The following is a 20,934-nucleotide window of genomic DNA, read 5'->3' as shown; positions in this document are numbered from 1 at the left end:
TCAGGTTCTCTCCCGGTCATGTGGCATAATCTGTCATGATGTCTGAGGGTGGGGGTCGTGGTGTTGGGACTGAGCTGGATGTTCCCCAGCACACATGCGTTTACACACAAACAAAAAACACACACAGCCACCTCCCAGGTGGAGTAGTAGTTAGGAACTTACTGAAGCAGAGGCACTCAGGCTTTCAGCTAGCACTGGATGGAGTTCCCGTTAGGAAGATGTAGTGTTTTTTTGTTTTTGTCTTTTATTTGTTGTCTGTGATGTCATTCTTTCAAAATCTTCAGTATTTTAAAATGTCACATCGTCAACTACAGACCAACATTTTCTCATATCCTGTAACATAATGTCACAGCCGCATGTCTCTCTCCCAACCATGCTCTGCACACACACAGACACACCCACAAATACACACCAAAATTTTAACCTAACTTAAAACAGCATTATCATAGTGGTAGTCCCGTTACAACATGGGAACTTTTAGGAGTCGTAGGAATCGATTATTTAGTCATATGATAAAGGTTTTTATTGGACTCTGTGCAGTCATATGAAAAACTAAGTACAGCCCATAATTCAGTAGCTTTTAGAACCACCTATAACAGCAATAACTTGGAGTAAAAAAAGATTTCTCAGACTTCATCAGTCTCTGACATAACCGTGGAGGAATTTTGGCTCACTCCTTTGTGCAGCATAGCTTTATTCAGTTTGTGTGTTTATTTATGTACAGCTCTCTTAAGGACCTGATTTGCTGCTGGATCATTGTCCAGTAGTTTTAGCTCATCTTTAGTTATCAAGACAAAAGGCCTCACATTTGAGTTTAGAATACTTTGATATTCAGAGGAGTTCATTGTCTGCTCTATGACTGCAAGGTGCACAGTCTGTAAAACAAGCCGAGATCATCATCCCTCCACCACTGTGCATGACAGTTGGTTTACAGTGTTTGCGCTGACATACTGCCTTTTGGTTTTCACCAAATGCATTGTGTCCAAACATCTCCACTTTGGGCCTGTCTGTCTAAATAACATTGTTTCAGAAATCTTGTGGTTTGTTCATATGCAGCACTCCTACCTTAAAAGCCATACCCATTTAGTCTTTTTCTGTTTTTTTTAATTCTCAGATACGTTAAAACTTTATGAGACCTGTAAAGTCTTAGATGTAGCTCTTGGGTTTTTTGCAGTTTCTCAGAGCATTGCACGGTCTGGCCTTGGGATGAGTTTGTTGGGAATTCTGCTCATAAGAAGATTGTCTGTTTTGAGATTTATTAACAAACACCTGAATGTTCCAGGGTAGCAAATTACCAAACTTCTACTTTTATACAGATGCTCACCACATATTGATATTTTAAAAAGTGCAATCGGTTAGCACCACCTAGCTGCTTCTGTTCATTTTTATTCCATTTGAAGCAGTAAGGGTGTACTTGGTTATTCACTGGACTGCAGAGTCAAAACGTTTTTACATGCCTGTAGGAATATTAGAAAACAGTGAGTTTCAGGCCAGTGACAAAATGTATTTCAGTTCAGCTTTATTTATTCTGCAGTTTAAAGAATACACAGCGATGAACAGTTTAATGTGTAATAAAATCTATAAATAGGTAAACCTGATTTTAAAAAAACCCTCAACATCAGAAATATATGGTCATTAAGTTCTGAGCAAATCTTCCTTTTTTTTTTTTTTTTTTTTTTTTTTTTAACAAGTAGTTGACAAATTGAAGTCTTGCACTCAAAGACACCTCACAGTGCCTCCTGTTTTTAAAAAACGTATTATTGAACCAAGATGCCACATCTCAAATTTTTGATACAGCGTTAACTCACACAGGATTCATTGGAAGTTTTGTTTTGTTTTGTTTTCTTCTGTTCCTGCATTTAGTTCCTGTGGCCGCATTATTTCTGTAAAAAGCCTGCTTATCTTGCAGTATGCATGATTTGAGTCAGAGAAGGTCTTGCAAATGTTTTTGGCTTTTTATGTCTTTTATAGTGACAGGCTACTTGTTGAGGGCAATGTAGAATTTCATGCAGCTTGGAGTAAGAGCAAGTTAGACTAAAGTTTGCCCGCGGCAAGTTGTGTCAACCACAAAACACACTCACTGATCTGTTCAGCTCAGGCCCCTTAAGTCTCTCAGTCAGAGCAAACTCATCACTCCCTCTCCTCTGTGACGTCTTTGAGTTGGGAAAGAATGCCCACAGCTGGTTGGTGGCTATATGTGATGCTCTGTGACTGGCGTGTTTGTCCGTGATGTGCCGTCGATCCATCGATACTCGAGCATGAGCTGCTTTTCTGTGTCTTGGTTTACCGCCAGGTTCTCACTTCCTCGCCCCTCATTATTCATCTCAGGCCTCTTCTGCTGCCGTCTCCACTTTTTCATATACCGCTTAGCTTAGCTACACCTCTCTCTCTCTAAATTGTATCATCTGCTTTCATGTAACTGCTCTCATTAAATCCATTGTATCTTGTCACTTTCACTCTGAGCAAACTTTGAATCTGCCTCTTCTTTCTGTATATTGTCTGCTTTGAGACTGTCCTTAAAATGTGAGACTTTTACTAATGAATCTCTTGTTTTTAATGCAGACTCAGCATGTAGTGAAACCTCCAAATCAAAGGTAATGTGCTCCTTTGTGTTTCTGTTTTCTCATTCATGTGTCTGAGCTAGTTTTATGGTCTGAAGTCCAGTTTTAATGATGTTTTAATGCCATTTTTAATGTGTGTCATCAGGGCTTGTGGGGATCAGGGAAGGATCAGTGTAGCAAAGAATTGATTCGCTCCTCCTTCTTCGTTAACCGCAAACGCAAGAAGCCCAAGGAAAAAGTTCAGCCTAGCAGTTCAGATGATGACCTGGACCCTGTGTTTACAAAGAAGGAGCTACCAAAGGAGAGCCAACAGCAGCCTCTGTGGTCCCCGCACAGTCGGACCGAAGAGGAGGAGGAGGAGGAGGAGCAGCAGACAGATGAAACCAGCGAGAAAGAGAAGGAAAAGAACAGTTCTGAGGAGCAGCTGGACAAAACCAACAGGAAAGAATATCTTTCTAACAGCTCAATGTCACAGCCCTCTCCCTCCCTGCCTCCAAAACGCATTTCCTCCAACCTTCAGACTGGATCCCCCTACCCCTCTCCTACACATTCCCCAGACCTCAGCTACCGCATGCCGATGGTTCACCAGTCCTCTCTCACGGACCCGCCATCAAACTATGATGACACGGTGTCTGACCTCGGAACGATGAACAGCACCAGCTCTCAAGCATCAGTGCCCAGAATGAGGCGTGGCAAGACTGTGGGTGCCCTGGGAGCAGAGATGTGTCCCAGCGGGCTGGGAGCGGAGGTTTGCTCCATTACCTCAGACTACTCCACCACATCCTCCATGACTTTCCTGACTGGAGCTGAGCTCAGCACCCTCAGTCCCGAAGTGCAGTCTGTGTCTGAGAGCAGGGGCGGAGAAGATGCTGATGATGAGAGAAGCGAGCTCATTAGCGAAGGAAGGGCAATGGAGACGGACAGCGAGAGTGACCTGTCAGTGTTCACTGTGGGTAAAGCCGACCAGCGAGAACCGCAGGAAGTCCTTCGACCCCTCCCCTCACACAGACTCATTGAATGCGACACACTTTCAAGAAAGAAAGCCGCCCAACAGAAAACCAACAGCGAGTCTTCTCTGGACGGCGCTCGTAGCGATAAAGATTCCACTGGACCGTCACGCTCTTCGGGGTCAGTTAAGGGTCGTTCCACCGCAAGCCTCAGCACTGCGTCCCGGAGTGAGCTGGACAAAGGAGAGCCCACGTGGAAGTTGAAGATCACAGACAGGCTGAAGGTACGTATGCGAATGTCTGTGGATGACATGTTCGGTGTGGGCAGCCAGAGGATTCAGTCCTCAGAGGGCCGCAGTAAGAAGAAGAACATCAGACGCAGACACACGATGGGCGGGCAGAGAGACTTTGCCGAGCTGTCAGTCTTGGGAGACTGGCCGCAGCAGGTTCACATCGGCTCACGGTCGGAGCTCTCAGCTGTGGACCGGCTGAAACCTAAGTGCAGCTCTCAGGACTTCTCAATCGGGGACTGGATCGCCCGCGAGCGCCACCGATCCAGCAATCCCGAGGTCAGTCTGGACTTCTCTGAACAGCAGAACCCCGGAGCCTCGTCCTCTTCTGAACCCCCACATCATCCTGCTGAGGCGCTGAACGGGGACTTCCCCCAGAGCAAAAATCTGAGCCTCTCAGCCACCGCTCACCCACATAAACTTACCAGTTCCCAGGTGGTCCATTCGCGCTTCTATCAGTACCTGTGAGAGCTGTGTGTGCGTGTGGCTGTGTGTGTTTTTGGTCTGTCAGGTGTGTCTCTGTATATGGGAGTCTGTCAGTGTCGTGTCTATTGTGTGACCAATGTCTAGTGAATGAGCATGTTGTACAAAAACGTCTGGCGTGTGTGTCTAAGTGGTGTGTGTATGCTTGTAAAAGAGAATTACTGCACACAGGAATTGTTGAGCTTGCTCATGTTTAAGGCATGGAACAAAATGTTATCTTTTTTTTTCCATTTTGTTTTTGTTTGTTTTTTCTTTTTTATATTAAAAATGACTTTGGGATGGCCCAAGAGGAGGATTTCAACCCTCCTTTTACAAGTCCCAGATGTGCTAAAGATCGAAAGGACCTGTTGCCCGTGAAACGAGTCTGAAGTACGTTCAAGGAAGTGTGAACACTCAATTTAAGATTGTTTAAAGGTTTAGCTAAGTGGCTTTAAGGATGAACTGACTTAGGATGAATAGGAAGTAGTGGAAAAGTGCAGATTTTTAGTATTGCAGAGTAACTATTTTTGCGTAAAGAAAGTTACAGTGTTCAAAGTCAGTGAGTCTGTCGGTAACCAAATGAAGAATGTACAGACATGCTTGCTGTAATACTGACTAAAAGCTTTAGATGCTTGTGTTTCATTCTAAAGTGTACATATCCCTATTTTTCTGTGTACTTGAATTGTGTTTTTTGGTACTGTGTGTGTGTGTGTGTGTGTGTGTGTGTGTGTGCGCCTACAAGCCGTCTGCTGTCAAAGGGGCCTTTCCAAAGGTACAAAGGTGACAAGGAGACACATGGTCTTATGCAAATGGAAAATATAGTTCATACTCATCCCTGCTGTGTGGTTTAAAGAGCAGTGAACAACAGCCCTCTGATGCAAGCTATGTTTTAGTGTTCGGAGTTCACACGTCTGTCTGCGACTGCAACGAAGAGAGAGTTGGGCAAAGAAGAAAATGGGTAATCGAACCAGAAAAATCAAGTTTTCTTCACTAATGAAAGTGCCTCACAATGAAATGTTAAGGGTGCCATATTGTCTTTGTTGAGATACACGAAGATGTTACTGTGAATGACATTTTTACTGTTGACTCTCAGTCATTCTACAGGTTAAGAAAATGCCGAGCTTCCATTCCTTAGGCATTCCACTCTGGTCTTAATGTTTTATACATACTTTATCCTGTTTTTTCATTTGTTGTTTTTTGTTTTTTTAATTTTAACAGAACTTGAATTTTAAATATTCATTGTAAAATAAGTAACTTAAATGTACATATAAATGCCATGTTTTAGCTGCTTTATTTTTCATTTCCATCAGATTGCAAGTTTAAGTACAGTATTGAGAAATGACAACAATGGCGATGATGAGGATGATTATCTCGAGGCCTGTGTGGGTGTTGTGGGCAGTTTGGTACTTCTCTGTGATGAGAGGTTCCCTGCAGGAGGAGGGCACTTCATTGAGCTGGATTGTTTGTATCAGTGCAGTGTTCCTCTTGATTGTAAGGGGGTGTGCACAGACTCCTGAAACACTGGAAATAAAATTTTGTCAATGGCAAATATCGATTTTCGCTTTCTTACCCCCCCCCCTCTTCACCACTTTGTAAGATGGAAGTGAGATTGGTCCAAAGCACTGAAATCTTTTAAAAAGGGGAAAATGCAACTTAAATAGTTGTGAATATGTTTAAGCTCTCAAATCATTTTAAGTATGAATCAATATTAATGATTACATTTAATCCTAATCATGTAGCGTTAAAACATTTGTCTGAAATGTGCCTTTTAATTGGGCCGCTCACTACAAACTCACCATGTTTTCCTTCTGCTGCTGTTTAGCTGTCTGCAGTGTTTTAGTGCAAGTTATCCAGTTTTGCAGATATTGGCTGTAGAAATGTCCCGCTTCTCTGGAATGTAATGGATGTAAAGGGCACATGCTCTGCTGTGCACAGAGCTTCCGAAAATAATGAACAATGTTTAAGCAGGAACTGTGTTCATTTTACTGCATTTATCAGGCAGATCAGTGCATGAAGAAGCTCTCATTTTTAGTAGTTTGTAGGGAAAATGTTTCCTACAAAAAGAATTGGTACCCCCCTTTTTAAAAAAAACAAAAAGCAGACATTGCATATTTTTCTTCTTCTTTTTTTGCATTAGTTCCATTATATCTCTGAAAGTCGACAACTCCTACCACATCAACCAGATTGAATGTACATTTAGCAGTGAGGCTGTACCCAGAATTCATTTCAACAAGTAAAATCATTGATGGCTGAATTCCCCTCAACGTGCATTCTGCTTCACTGTAAACTTGTACAAACTTAACAGAGCTTTTTTTAAGATGGTGATTTAGCATGGAGCCCGGTTGGTATTTGTTTGCTTATACAGCTATTTTCTGGGTTAGCACAGCTAACCCAAGTAAAATACACTTACTGGCCACTTCAATAAGTATGTGTTCAACTGTTTAATCCAAATATTAAACAATCACATGACACAACTCAGGCATGTGGACAGGAATAGAAAACGGGAACTCAAAGATGTGCAGAAGAGCATCTCTGCATGCACAACATGTCCAGCCTTGAAGCAGATTGGGTCCAGCAGCAGAAGACCACACCACACACTTTTATAAGCAAAAAACTGTGATGCTGTCATGTCCCTGTGGATCAAAAGGGGCAACAGGTAGTAATGTAGTGGCCGGTAAGTTTATTTCGTACCCAACCTGGTTGTCATCGTTTGCCTTTGTGCTTGTAGTTGTCAAGGTAAGGTCATGAATTAAGCCAAAGAAAAGATAAGTTTCAAAATGCTTTATATACAAGTTGCACATACAACATAAAGACTCAAGATGTTTTATACACTTTGTACATCAGCTGACTAGAAACCACTGACAACAGAAGTGATATGAGGAGAGAGAACACAAAGTCGTCACAGTAAACCACAAAATAATAATAATAATAAAAATCAGTATAGTTAATTCACCACTACGCCAGTTTGGATGGCAAATATCAAGAAACTGCAAACTAAATATCGTTGGTTTTGTGTTAGTGTAACACCTTCTCCCCAGCAGTCGTACAGTTATCTTCTATTCAGCTCTTCCTAAGTTTTAAATGTGCCCCTTGATTCACACAACGCCTTTTCCATATTAGCTCATTTTCAGTGTCATGTGGGCTCCTAACATGAACACGTCACCCACAGTAAGGCACAGTGACTAAAAGAAAAAAGAAAAGGGTTCATTCGGAAATACGAAGAGGAAAATTTCACACCATTTTTGTACGGATACATTTTTTTGGAGTACAACACAAGTTAAACATTGTGCCTTTGTTTCGTAAAGCAACTAAAGACTGACGCAGCCAGACAGCCACTCCGACACGGTACAACTGTAAGACACTGAACAGAGAAATTCTGAGAAACAAGTACCAATAATCATACTCATGAACACAATAATCAGTAAGTTAGTTGGCAAGGTTATGAGAAACTGGCAGCCTTTTAAAAGTTAAATCTCAACATGATGAGCTTATCGTCGCAGGTGGGGGATATTTGGTGCCGCGAAGCACTGGATTAATGTGCCTGTTTTGTAATGGAGACGCAATGCCGAATGGATGCTTTGTTGATCCTCTATTAGTCCGCTAGAGGGAGCACTAGTCCGTTAATCAGAGAGAGACATGACTGTTCGCATCTGAGATTTATTCAGCCTCTATCTGACTGGTTTCCCTGTCAGCAGCCAGCACGAGATGAGGAGAAGGGATGTAGGCAGAGGCCCTCTTTGCACATGCAGGTGCTGCACTTCATTGGAGCTAAAATCAGATTTGACAGCAGGTGGTGCGGATTTACTGGGATGGAACGAAAAATCTGTTGCATATTGTGCTGTAGTATCTGGCCGGGGCTGCTCAGAGGATCAAAGTTTAACTGTTGTCCTCGTTCTCTTCCTGCTGGTCGTCTGTCAGAATCTCTGGTAGCCGGAAACACTCCTCGAAGAAGTTGACCAAGGACTGGCTCAGGTGCTGCTGTGTCCCCTCACCGTGTAGGAAGTGTCCTTCATCTGGATAGATCTGCAGATAAAGATGGAGACATTGACAGAGACAGTACGGTGAGGCTGATTTGGTGTCGTTCACTCAAAATCATATTATTATTACTTTTTTTTAAATAATGTTTTTTCATTGGATAATGAAAATGCATTTTCTGAGAAAAAAAATACTAAAGCATAGCGCTGAAGTGTAAAAGAGTGACAAATGCACATAAAAGTGGATGAAAAGAAGTTTTTCTTGGACATTTCAATCATTTTCAATGCAGTCTTTGTACCTGATCATTTTCAGAGTGATGTTGTTTAGTTTGATAAGTCACTTAACACTGAACTATGAATCATTCAAGCATAAAAAAGACACCGAACTCAAGGGATGAACCCGTGTTTACAGAAAGTCAACAGCCTAACAAAGAATAAAATGGTATCTTTATGCACTTTGTTAATAGCAGCCTGTCGCAAAATTCCATAATTGGTTTGCATTTCTTTATTACAATCTATGAAAAATATCAAAGACAACACAGTTTGACTGTCAGAGCTGTTAGATAAATACTTGGCATATCTTAGTGTTGAGTGCTGTGTGAAGTGGAGGACAAAAGAAGACGTGGTAGGCTTTAAAAAAACAAACAAAAAAAAGAGGTCTACAGCAGACAAACAGTATCTGAAAGTCATGTTCTAAGAAATACATGGGAAAAAAATCCAGCAAAGACCCGGCATAGGACCTGAGCGACACATCTGACCCTTCAGCTGATCCATCTACTGTTGTATCTGTTCTCCAAAGTCTCATCCAGAAATGGTCTCAGTGAAACGGTGGCTTGTCAAGAAGCTATTACTAAAAATTACAGGAGGATTTTATTATTTATTTTATCCTTATACACAGGGATGGGTATCGTTTAGATTTTATCCGATACCGGTGCCAAATCGGTACTTTTGAAACGGTGCTGGTGCTCAAACGGTGCTCAAACCGGTGCTTAAAGAATGGAGAACACAAAATTGGTCCAAAAACCTCTCATGTTCAGCTGGTTTTTGTAACAAGATAACAATGTTAGCCTTTTCTGCAGCTATAGAGGATTTATGGTATCACTCTTGGCTGGAAGCAGTGCTTAAACAATGGAAAAAACACAAACTTTATCCAAAAACCTCTCATGTTTAGCCGTTTCCCTCTTTTTCTTTGGTCATTTTAGCCTTTTTGGCCAGGGTGAAGGGAGTATCTGCCATCAAACAAGAAGACAGCCGCATGTAGCTATGGTGATGTTTGCTAGTTCACCTTACATGTATTAATGTAATAACGTGGTTAGCCTACTGAACTTAAATTACACACGAACAACATTAAGCTACTCGCCCAAAGAAGAACGGCTGCTGCTGCCATCATCATCCGTCATCATTTCTGCTACACTGGCAGGGCTAGGGGCCAGGACTCTCCTCTTCGTCTTTTTGGGGGATATTGCTAACTCCGGGTCTGATAACAGGCAACCCACCCACAGTAGATGTGCTCAGTATGAGGTCTCGCAGCAAGCTATCAAATACGGCGCATTTCTTGGCTTTTAAAAAAAAACGCTATGTGTCGCCAGGTGTTTCATCGGATTTGAGGTGTTACCTCCTTTGACAGTATCACACTATCAGCTTAAAGCACTTGTTGCAGGCTGCTGAGTTTGCATATTTTGCTGTGAAGTAGAGCCAGACTTTTGACCGCTTTGCCTTGGGCATTTTTAATCTGTAGCTCTGCTCTATAAGAACGTACGTACCTGGACCCGCCTACTATCCTCGGAAACGTAAAATGATTGGCTAGAAGTGTATCACAGCTCAGGAAAAAAAATCACCGAAATGTGCGCTGCTTTTCGGTCTGGTTACTACCGTTTATGTCAGAACCGGTGCCACGCCGGTACCCATCCCTACTTATACACTGTATTTATTAAAAAGCCTTTCTGGCATGTATACAGGCAACAACAACAACAACAACACTAATTATGATATTGTGGGGGAGAAAACAGCAAAACAGCAATATCCGACTGTGCACTGGGACACTGTGCATAAACATAAACTGCATGTAAATAACTGAACAGTTATTTGTCAAGCTAAAATGGGAAAAATTAGAAAGAATAATACACAAATTAATCTGAAATGAAAATAACTCTTAGTTACTTCTCTCAAGAGATTTTGAGAGCATTCTTCACACAACATCAGCCCATTTACACACACACACACACACACACACACACACACACACACACACACACACACTTTTATTCACACCAGTGATTTCAGACACCGTGGCTCACCTGCAGAGTGTAATTGGCCTTTTCACTGATTAAATGGTTGATGAATTTGGCTGTGTGCTGGAAGTGAACTTTTTCTGTGGTGGCGAAGATGATATTGCAGTTAGACTCTGAGCACGCACATATTTACTGTGGTATTTAGAAAAAAGAAAGCACTGGGTCCTACCATCAGCAGTCGGGTGAATTATTAAGTACTGTTTCTCCAGCAGCTGACCCGCTCTGTGTGCTAAATTTGCCATCTGGAGGAAAGAGACAGAGGGAAATCCACCATGTCATTAACACGTTCTTTTATAAAGACCCCCCAACTCATTGTCTGAGCTAAGCATTCTGAAGCAGAGGAGAAAAAAGGGTGGATACATTACTGTGTAAACTCGGGAGTCTGTCTTGGCGCCGAGGTATCGCTCCGAAAATGCAGATGCTGCATTTTGCAATAAAGAAAACCAGGGTTAGAAAGATTGGGTACCTTTTAGATCTAAGACTCACTTAGCAGAAGATTTACTGTAAAGTTTTACCATAAAGCTCGAAATCTGTGATGGGGGAAACTGCTGTTCCACATTTAAGTTGGGTAAATTCTTCTGAGCTCAAAAGCAAAGTTGCTAAATAACCACCATAGGCCTGGAGAAGAGGGAGACACAGATACAGTATGTGAAAATAATTTCATGGCAGGCTGTATTTTTATAAAGTCACAGAGGTGAGTAAAGGTTTAACAGTGCATCTGACTGTTATGTCTTCTTACCTTTCCATAAACTCCCATTCGATTCTTATCGATGTAAGACTGTTCGGATATCAGCCTGAAAATGAAAAAAACAACAACCCCCCCCCCAACAATAATGAAAGTGACAAAAGCCAAATGACCAAATAGTTTTTAAGCTGTGCTCATTTTTCTGAGTCTGACCTGAGTGCCTCCAGCTGGTCCCTCTCCTCCAGTTTCCCCAGTTTCCTGCGGACCTTGTGGAGGAGGTTGGTGCCCTGAAATCCGCTGCCGTGGCCGTCAAAGCGGACGACAATTGTGCTGAAGCTGCTGACCAGGACGGTGGCCCAGTCCACCTGGAACTGCTCCGTCACCATCTGCCCACCGGGGGTCCCATCCCTGTGAGAGAAGCACACAGCGTGATGGAAAACAATAAGTTCAACTAATATCTCAGAGCCTGGTGTAGTAGTAGTATTATTATTGGTTGGCACAAAAATGAGAAAATTAATTCCGAAAAGGGAACTTTGAATAATCAGATCTTTTACAAAACACTTACAAAGAGAATAAAAGGGACACTGTTGAATTTAACAAGTCCAATACAACACCATAACCCCTTAAATATGACCACAAATATTTAAATATTGCAGTTTTTAGACATGTGGAATATAGCGCACAACATTCACGTTATTTTATTCTGGAGCAATAACATTTGATTTAGTGATAGAAAATCAATAGGGATTATTTCAGCCTTAGGTAAACTGTTTCCCACTCCAGCTGCTTCTCTTCACCATTAAATGTCAGTAGATTGCAGTCAACTGTATTCTGTTATTGTACCTCTCCCAATTCAAGTGCATATAATCCTAGCTAGCTAGCATGGCCAGAGTAGGACAAACAACAATGGCTGCTGTTCATTTGTAGTGAGTGTAGGCTGTAAGTCCACTGTAACTTCTGTTGATACTGAGGTGAGTTGTTGAGGATATCCTTAATTTTTCTTAGTAAGTGCTGCTGTTTTTGCTGCTGTTAGCCAGTTTTAGCTGCTGTTAGCTGCTGTTAGCTGCTGTTAGCCAGTGTTAGTGAAATTTTCTTTGAAGGTTATCTAACATTGTTGGACCGAGACACTTAAAAAATGAAACGCTCATATGATTTGAGAATTTAATCAAACTGGTTATCACAGAGAAAGTTTTTAGGACAGTTGAGTCTAACATTAGCTGGTGTAATGTTAGCTTATAAGCAGCTGCTGTTATTGCTCAGCTGTTGTAAGCTGTAATTGTCAGACATGAGAGAGAGATGATGAAAATATACAGGTAAAGCAATTAATACATAGTTATACATAGTTAGTTACAGTAAGGAACTAATTTGTAATCTTTAAATTAAATGTCAGTTATAAAGTGTACTACATATGAGGCTAGTCTTTAGCAGCATACATAAAATGCGATTAGACGGAACGTACATGTCCATCCTGTCAACTGGATGTCCACTGGATTCAAGATGACGGGCAACATGGCGACGTCCACAAACCCACTGCTATGTATTTTAATGTACTGCTAAGCTTAGTTTTCTTGCTTCTTACACACTAATCATTGCTTAGTTATGAGTTAAATATTCCTTTTAAAATGATGTACTGTACCTTTAAGGAATAAAGACTCCTGTTAAAAACTGATGGCAAAAGTTTGAAAAGGTAAATATTTATCAGCTTGAAATGCAAACACACACACACACACACACAAAAGAACACCTTGCAAAGTCGGGGACACTTTTAATATATCCAAAACGTCTTGTTACTGACATGAAGGCTGAAAAATGGTGGAATGGTAGTGCAAAGAAACTTTTGAGCTGAGGTGAAAAAAATGACCTAGGTTATGTAGAAAAGTTATTTATTATCCTATAACAAGTCAGGCATTTGAAATAGTTATCAGTGTTTTGTTCATTCATGTTGTTCCCAGAGTCGGATTTAAATGCTTACGGCTAGACTGAAGCCTGAAGAATCACTTCCAAACTAGGGAAATGGGATCGTTTGGGCAGAATTTTAATGAATACTGGCCTCGTAAAACAAAACAATGACGTGTATGGACCTAGGATCCGGTGTTTTGGGGTTTAATACAGTATTAAAGGTGCAGTACTAAAATGATGCACTAAAGTTCTCCTTTGAACATTAAATAAAGTCAGTTTTAACTGCAGAACTTATGCTCACCAGACACTTCATTAGGTACTAGTACTGGGTTGGTCTCGATTTCTGTCACAGCAGAAATTGAGACCTAGTTTCCTGACATCTGATGTCAACAAGGCATTTTGATCCAGTGAACTGCTACTCACTGGGTATTTTCTCTTTGTTGAAGAGTACTTGGTGAGGGCTAGTTCTTTTAGGTTCAGCAGCTAACAAGATGGAGCCTTTTATACACTCTTTTTCTAATCATCCTGACCACACATAATATTTATACTCACACTAGCAGCAGTAATGGATAGGTAGCTGTTTCTACAAATCCAGCTGGCTTCAGAATCTGCATCGTCAGAGCTAGAACAGAAAAGACAGGATCAATGGGAATCTTATAACACAGACCTTCCTATTTCTTATCTAATTACAGTGTACAGTTGTGGTCAAGACTTTACAACCACTCATCATCACTTCTTTGAACTGCTCTTTCTCGAGGGATGAATAATTGTACATCACACATCTTTAGTGACTTTAGAAAACAATAATTAGGTGCACGTTGGGTTACACAGAGGCACACTTACTGTAGCCTTCTATGTCAATGGTTTTGTACTCCACTCTGGGCATCTGCATGTTGTTGTGTGTGTTGTTTAGTCTTTTATTTGTCTCCACGTCAAACACCTCTGCAGTTCAAGAGAAAAACCTGTTACAAATTCTCAAGTCCAAATGTATTTATCATTAAACATATTTGTAGACGTGTTGTAGACGATGCAGGCATACACTTACTCTCTTTGTCCTCAGTTCTATAGACAGCCACACTCGGTATATCTGGTCCTACAAAGAACAATGCAGGGAAAAATGATCAGCTAACGGAAATGTAATAATAGAAGTTATTGGATAAGCATGATAAAATATCACATAACAAGATGCTGATAAAAGGCTCAAATGCCTCCAGGAAGGCAATAATAAAGCCACTGAAACCCAACCCTCTGTAGCAGAATAATCTTAAAACAGCACTCTCAGCCAGCTCTGCAGTTAATAATCTACCTCTGTCCCATGAGGAAGTATCTTATTATTTCACGATGGAGCTACTCTCCAAAGATCCAATTAATGAAGAAAGCCACTGGCACTTTTCCTCTCCGATGTGATCCCCTTAAACAAATCAGCTTCCATAGAAACCTTGATGATGTTGTCCAGTGTTGAAGCCAAAAAATGTCATTGTATTTTTCTGCCGGAGTGTCTCTAAGGAACACAAGAGACTTCTACTACTAAACAACAGCTAATCACTGAGCTTTCTTCGCATAATAAACGCTACAAACGCCGAAAGCCACACAGCCTCTGTTAGTACTCACGTGACTGTTTGCAGGCAGTCAGACGAGCTGTTTATTCTTACTGCTAATCAGGAGGATCCTGCAGTGGTTTGAGGTTATCTGCTAACATCCAGTTCGATATAAGCTCTCTACCTGACATGGAGCACTAATTCAATTACACTTTCTACTGAACACACTCTGAGTCTCCCAGGAGGCCTTCGCTGTCAGGAGTGTTGTTATGTAAAACCCTTCAGTCCAAGATTTCTCAAGTGATTCAAGGTAAAGGACGCTCACCTTTACAGTTGAGCAAGAAGTACTGCATGTCGTGGCTGAATGAAACATCCATATAGCCGCACTTGAACTCACAGGACAAGCAACAGCGGTTGAATGGAGCGATTGTGTCAGCACTGCAGGATGGCACAGAGTAAATAATGTACACTTAAAGCAGCACTTAAAAAAAAATCACCAAGATGACTTTAACTAAAGCGCTACCTGTACAAGTGCCGCCGTTTGGGGTCATCCTCCGTGCTCAGGAAGTAACTGTGAATCATCCGAACACTGCTGTCAGATAACAAGAGAGCCAGGACTGCATTTAAAAATGTGAAAGCATCTTAAGGTCTTACATGAGGTTTCTTTCATGATTGTAGGCCAAGATCCTGGTCACATCCCAGTCTCCAGAAGTTAGGGACTGAAGTATGTCTGTGCTAGTGTTGGGCTAAAGGGAAGTAACACAAATTAGACACTCACGCAACAGGACGAAGGAAAAATATTACAAGCAAAGGTTTAACATTACATACCAGAGATGTGGACATGGAGATGTGGAAAAACTTTCCTCTGCCACCCTGAGGGATCGCCCTGGTGAAGAAGAACTTGTATCCATCTTTGGAAAAGAGCGGCGGCTCATTCTGAAGAGAGGAGAGAAGTTACAAAAACGTGCCTGCAGAGCTTTTTATATCTTTGTCTGTTTACTTGTTCATGCACACACGGAATAAAAAAAAGAGTCTGTTTTTTAGCCAACTAGACTTCTCCGTCTTTCATCACATACCTGTCGGTGCAACCAACTCTCACTCTCATCCTCATGTTTCTGAAAAGATAAAAGGATCTGAGCTGAAAGCTTAATTCAGCAAATAGGAGGGAAATGAAAAGATACATCTCAAAAGGTTTTACATTTACAGTTATGTAAAAAAGAACGCTTTCACAGGATTGCACAGTCCTGTGAAAGCTTTCTTTGTGCCGATATGTCGTGTTTGGTCTTCGTCAAACATTATGGCCACTTTGGTCTTGACTGTGCGGAGGACATTATCCCAGAGGTTTTGTAGTTTGTTAAGATACAACTTTGCAAGCCTAGCTGTGCAGCCGTATTCTTTTTAGAGATAAGAGATTTTCTTCTGGCAACCTTGCAGAAAAGCTATACTTGTTCCTCTTTTTCTAATTGTACCATTTTGAAATTTAACATTTAACATAGCTCTTGGATTTTTTTGACATTTCTCTGTGACCTTGGGATGCATTTGCAGGGACATCCTCACTAGAGAAGACTGGTGACTATCTTGAATGTTTTCCATTTGTGAATAATCTTTCCTACTCTAGAATGATGGACAAACAATGGTTTGCAAATTGTCTCATAGCTCTTCCCAGATTGATGAGCAACAAGAATTACTTCTCTAAAATCACTGCTGATGTTGGTCCTTCTTGGCACTCTGTTAATACACAACTGAACGCTTCAGACCAGCAAACTGCCAAAACCTCTGCTTTTATAGAGGAGCTGATGATCAATTTATCATCTGTATTTGAGCGGTGGCACTTGGCTGCTCGTTTCCATCTTAATTCCTAAGGAAGCAATAAGGGTGTACTTAATTTGTGTAAAAGAAAGCTTTCAGAAGACTGTGCAGCCTTGTGAACAATCTCTATTTCACGTCACTGTATATTCTTGCCAAAAAATTAGACAAACAAACCCAGTCTCTCTCTACTTGATGCTGTTAGCTATATATAACTATAGCATATATGACAGTGCCAGACAAGACTCTCAATACCAATCTCATACATGCAAGTGTGGCCAAAAAAACAAAAACAAAACACCTGACAGATCACAGCTGGGATTTAAACTGATGAGCTCAAGCAAGAACAATGTGACTTTGTGATGCGTGATATGAAAGTTATGGTTTGTGCACATCAGCTGGAGTCTAGAAGAAGCTTCTCTTTCAGTTTTATGTAATAGATTGGACAGGAATAATTAAAACAGTGATACACAACTTAAAGAAACCAGCATCTTTGCATAAATATCAGCCAAATGCTGGAAACTGTTGTCTCCATCCACAGTGTTTCTGAAGATCACTAACTCTATAACTATCAGTCTACATCAGGTGTATCAGACATAAGGCCCGGGGACCAAGACTACAGTCTAGCCAGGTGGAAGCTTCTGGATAATGTTTTTTGGACTTTAAATAGTATTCTCACAATATTTTCTTACTGAAGACTGCCACCATTGGCATTCAAGCTACATCAAAGTAATTAGATAAGCAATAACAGAAAACTTCCTTTTTTCAGTATGGGAAATAATGTGAATTACTATCAATGAGCTACCAGAACTTTTTCTCTAATTTTCTGTAAAAAACTGAGACATATTGTTGAAATTGCATTTCTTTTTATTCTATTAAATGGTATTAAATGTACAGTTAAACGTCTTCAGACTGACAAAGAGGGGATTTTCACTCAAGATTAAAATGGGTTGTATGAAGCCCACCATATGAAATGTTTGACATGCCTGCTTTCTATATTGCTTATTGTGTAAAGTGAAAAAAAAATACTTTTATGGGGATTTAAATAAGCGACTGTTTCACAAGAACACAAGCTCCTTGTCTCGCGCTACAGTGAAAGATATTCACCACGATGAGTGCTTGTTAAAAAAACAGCTGGACAATGTGTTATACATAGCAACCTTACTCTTGTAGGACTAATGGTGCCCTTGTCAGGACCTATTTTTCTCTAATGAGCATCTGCAGCAGCAGTTTGATGTTTGATTCAAAATAAAATACAGTGTTTGTGTTTATCGACATGAAAAACATGTAAGCCAGGGTTATTTCCAGTCTTCTCCCAGGAAAACACTGAATGTCACAAGTGTAATACTTTAACACAACGGGTGGCAGCTAATTTCACACTTTGTTTCACCTTAATGCAGACTCCAGTGGTCGCCTCACACAGTGTCAAGATGGAGTTGTTCTGGGCTCTGTTCAGCCAGTTGACAGCCAGTTTGGTGTTGGTTGCCCATTTCACCATGGTGATGTAATATTCCCTCCTGGAAAAGCAGAAGGTGAGAACACATGACACCTCTGACAAGCAGCACTGTCTCCTATAAGAAAATATATCTCGGTGCTTGTTACTTTATACACAGCGAGGCACCTCCAGATTCAGTCACTCACCCTATCCGGGGGTCATCAGGTTTCTTCATCGCTACCGTGTGCAGAGGACCGTGGAGGCTCACCACTGACAGGTGCACTACAGGGTTTTCTTCTCCAGCCTGCAAGGAAATTAGATACCGAAGGTCAGAAGCTTCAATAACTGATCTTTTTGTCCTCTTGAGGGAAGTTCACTGGCATCTCTCATAATTCTGATGAGACAAGCTTGTTAGTCACAGGCTTCTTATTTGCACACTGAATAGTCTCGGTTTGTGCCTTTCAGTCTTGTTTCAGCACGTTTAGGTCACACAGTTTATTATCAGTTTCTTTAAAACAACGGCTCATTTTAATCACAAGCTCTTTTTGGATAACGGGGCTTAAATGAAACATTACATGAATGTTCTCCCTGAACTGCATATTAAGCATCGTAATTAACCTCTTCCTCTAAATCTGTCATGGACACAGGCTTGAACCATTGACTCCTTCTCAAAGGACCAAAATATTTTGTACATAGTTTATTAATCTTTTGGACAGATCACTGATGAGCAGAGAGAAATGAGTCTGAATAGACCTGCTACTTCTACTGTAGATGCCTCGCCCACTTACACCTGAGCTTTATCGTTACTCACTCATTACATTTTCATTGTAAAAACGATGAATTCGTTAAGCTGTAAGATTTGCTGGTCGAGACTTGCCTTTGGGTAATGATAGTCAAGACTCGCGGGATATGGCGCTCCAGTAAAAAACGGCACTTCCATTTTTGGCACCAGCGTGTCATTGATGGTCATGTAGGCCAAACGCAGTCCATCTGGAGACCACCAGTGAGCTATGTGGGTCTGCAGGATCTCCTCTGTAAAACAAATCAACAATATATTATTAATATACATTTCTAAACATGTGGCAAAATACTGTAGTTCAGTCTATTACTGGCGTATTCTCCTTGAAACTGGTTAATATACCCAATTATTCGGGCAGTGGGGTGAACATCTTTTCTTAACAAGAAAAACATGATTATTAGAAAAGGGCTCCATACTCACTCGTTTCATTTTACCTGTGGGTGGCATTTAACCCAGCAGGGGGCAGAAGAACTCTGTGAAAAGCATGTTCCAACACAGACTGATCAGTCCAGCCTTGATGAGGACATTTTGATTTTGTTTTCCAACTAGCCAATCTTGTTTTTTTGCTGTCACAGCTGGCAAAGGAAGCCATTCACATAGAATTTGATTGAATTTTCACTCTATGGCAGAGGGTAATTTGTTGCAGTGCAGCTTGATTTTTCGAGGTCAGCGCCCGAATAAAACCAGCAGAGACTCTAAAAAAGCACAATTCAATGAATCTATTGTTTTATGAAGGCCAAAGCACTAAAAAGACCTCTGTTATGAAGCTCTGCATAGATGCTATAATTTGTTCCCACATAAAGATGGGATAGTTATCCATTTCTCACATATTCTCTGTGAGAAATCAGTGGAGAGGTTGACTGTGCAGCTGATGTTTCCCTCTCTTTCGGTTGCGGCTGGCCAACCCTCCAGTCACAAAAGAGACGCCACATTTCTGACCAAATTCCACAGATCTGCAGACGTTAATGACATGAGAAAAGACAAACCCACGCGCTGTACTCATACGAGAGCTCATCTATTCCACCTCCCCAAACCTGCAGCTCGACAATTCATTGTGAAAGTCTTTCCAGCATCTCATGACTTCACTATCTTTAATCTCCTGATCAAAGGTAGAGCTCGTGTTGGTTGATGCTCTCTTATGACAAGTGTGGAATTATTCCTACCACTATTGATCAGCATCAAAGGCCCACACATAATTATTCCTGTCTGAGAACTGTTTAAGCCCACAAAACTACGTCTGAAAATCAAAAGAGAATTGTGATGCTTTAGCAAAAATGTGAATCATTAAATATTCCACTTGATATGATAGTTCGTACATAGAAATTGCATGTTTTCTTCAGCGTGATGCTGTGTGTAAGGCTTGCACAGCCCCTCATTTCTTTGCATTTTGGTGTGATCACCATTATTCTTTCGCTTTTCTTTCTAAACTCTCTATATTTGTCCATTTATATCTCTCGTTCTACACTTAATTTTATATGACTGCTTTGTCGTCTACTGTATACACGCTGCTATGACAATACAATTCCCCTTTGGGATTAACATTGTTTCAATAATGTTGAGATCCAGGCCATGAGGAGGCCAATCCATGACAGATAGTGTACAAATGTGTTTGTTTTTGCTTTTTTTTAATGCAATCAAAGAACTGGGAATATTTTTACTGCTCTGGCCGTGTGTTTAGGGTCATTGTCATGCTGGAAAATTAAGCTGTTGCTATTGACATGCCTCCCAGATTATGTTGGTGAATCTATAATTTGATGGCACTTTTCTGTGTCCATCATTTACCGGTAATCAGTTTTGACAAGATCCACAGTAGTGAGTGTCTGCTGGCTGTAGACACTAACTGTTGGGAATCTCTCCTCATGATTTGAACTAAAAATGTCAAATTTGCATGAATGGCTCCATAAGACCTGTTGCTATTGATTTTGTCCAGTTCTTGTGTGATTTGATATACCTCAGTCTTTTCTCCATGTTATCCCCCCTTCGTGACAGCCGTCTTTCCGCTGAGACCCGATGAGGCTTCTGATTTTACTGATCATCTGTTTTATAGGGTTTTTTTTATATACTCCTTCTTTGTTCCTGCACTTTTTAAGGATATGTTGCACACCATGCTGAGATATCCCAAGTTTCCAGCTAACAGCTCTTTGGGAATCACCTTGCTGGTGGGAAAAAATACTACTTCATGGCTGTCAAACTGTGTTATCTTTGGCATTTTCATAGATGCAACTAAAGACATGGGAAACAAAAGAT

At 40.9% G+C, this 20,934-nt stretch overlaps 2 protein-coding genes across 9 annotated transcripts in view; one reads left to right on the top strand and one right to left on the bottom strand.

Annotated features, from left to right (window-relative positions):
• Nucleotides 1-5,809, top strand: part of arhgap21b (Rho GTPase activating protein 21b) — a 36,889-nt gene extending 31,080 nt beyond the window's left edge. For all 4 annotated transcript variants that reach the window (XM_040021681.1, XM_040021680.1, XM_040021682.1 and 1 more), the window contains 2 exons: nucleotides 2,563-2,594; nucleotides 2,707-5,809. In XM_040021681.1, coding sequence (XP_039877615.1) covers nucleotides 2,563-2,594; nucleotides 2,707-4,266 — 1,592 coding nt within the window. In that variant the 3' untranslated portion in view covers nucleotides 4,267-5,809. The remainder of the gene's footprint in view (nucleotides 1-2,562; nucleotides 2,595-2,706) is intronic.
• A 1,470-nt stretch (nucleotides 5,810-7,279) lies between these two features.
• Nucleotides 7,280-20,934, bottom strand: part of LOC120727443 (dipeptidyl aminopeptidase-like protein 6) — a 93,627-nt gene continuing 79,972 nt past the window's right edge. For all 5 annotated transcript variants that reach the window (XM_040021687.1, XM_040021688.1, XM_040021684.1 and 2 more), the window contains 18 exons: nucleotides 18,766-18,920; nucleotides 18,095-18,192; nucleotides 17,844-17,970; nucleotides 15,724-15,762; nucleotides 15,476-15,583; nucleotides 15,302-15,393; nucleotides 15,171-15,218; nucleotides 14,973-15,085; nucleotides 14,155-14,202; nucleotides 13,953-14,051; nucleotides 13,662-13,731; nucleotides 11,424-11,618; nucleotides 11,265-11,319; nucleotides 11,041-11,143; nucleotides 10,891-10,946; nucleotides 10,695-10,767; nucleotides 10,532-10,605; nucleotides 7,280-8,283 (listed from right to left, as the gene is read on the bottom strand). In XM_040021687.1, coding sequence (XP_039877621.1) covers nucleotides 8,137-8,283; nucleotides 10,532-10,605; nucleotides 10,695-10,767; nucleotides 10,891-10,946; nucleotides 11,041-11,143; nucleotides 11,265-11,319; nucleotides 11,424-11,618; nucleotides 13,662-13,731; nucleotides 13,953-14,051; nucleotides 14,155-14,202; nucleotides 14,973-15,085; nucleotides 15,171-15,218; nucleotides 15,302-15,393; nucleotides 15,476-15,583; nucleotides 15,724-15,762; nucleotides 17,844-17,970; nucleotides 18,095-18,192; nucleotides 18,766-18,920 — 1,700 coding nt within the window. In that variant the 3' untranslated portion in view covers nucleotides 7,280-8,136. The remainder of the gene's footprint in view (nucleotides 8,284-10,531; nucleotides 10,606-10,694; nucleotides 10,768-10,890; nucleotides 10,947-11,040; nucleotides 11,144-11,264; nucleotides 11,320-11,423; nucleotides 11,619-13,661; nucleotides 13,732-13,952; nucleotides 14,052-14,154; nucleotides 14,203-14,972; nucleotides 15,086-15,170; nucleotides 15,219-15,301; nucleotides 15,394-15,475; nucleotides 15,584-15,723; nucleotides 15,763-17,843; nucleotides 17,971-18,094; nucleotides 18,193-18,765; nucleotides 18,921-20,934) is intronic.

The sequence above is a fragment of the Simochromis diagramma genome, unplaced genomic scaffold (genome assembly GCF_900408965.1).
Source record: "Simochromis diagramma unplaced genomic scaffold, fSimDia1.1 OVJJ01000205.1, whole genome shotgun sequence".
NCBI lineage: Eukaryota > Metazoa > Chordata > Actinopteri > Cichliformes > Cichlidae > Simochromis > Simochromis diagramma.
The sequence above is the reverse complement of the archived record's forward strand: the minus strand, read 5'-3'. Positions and strand labels throughout refer to the sequence as shown.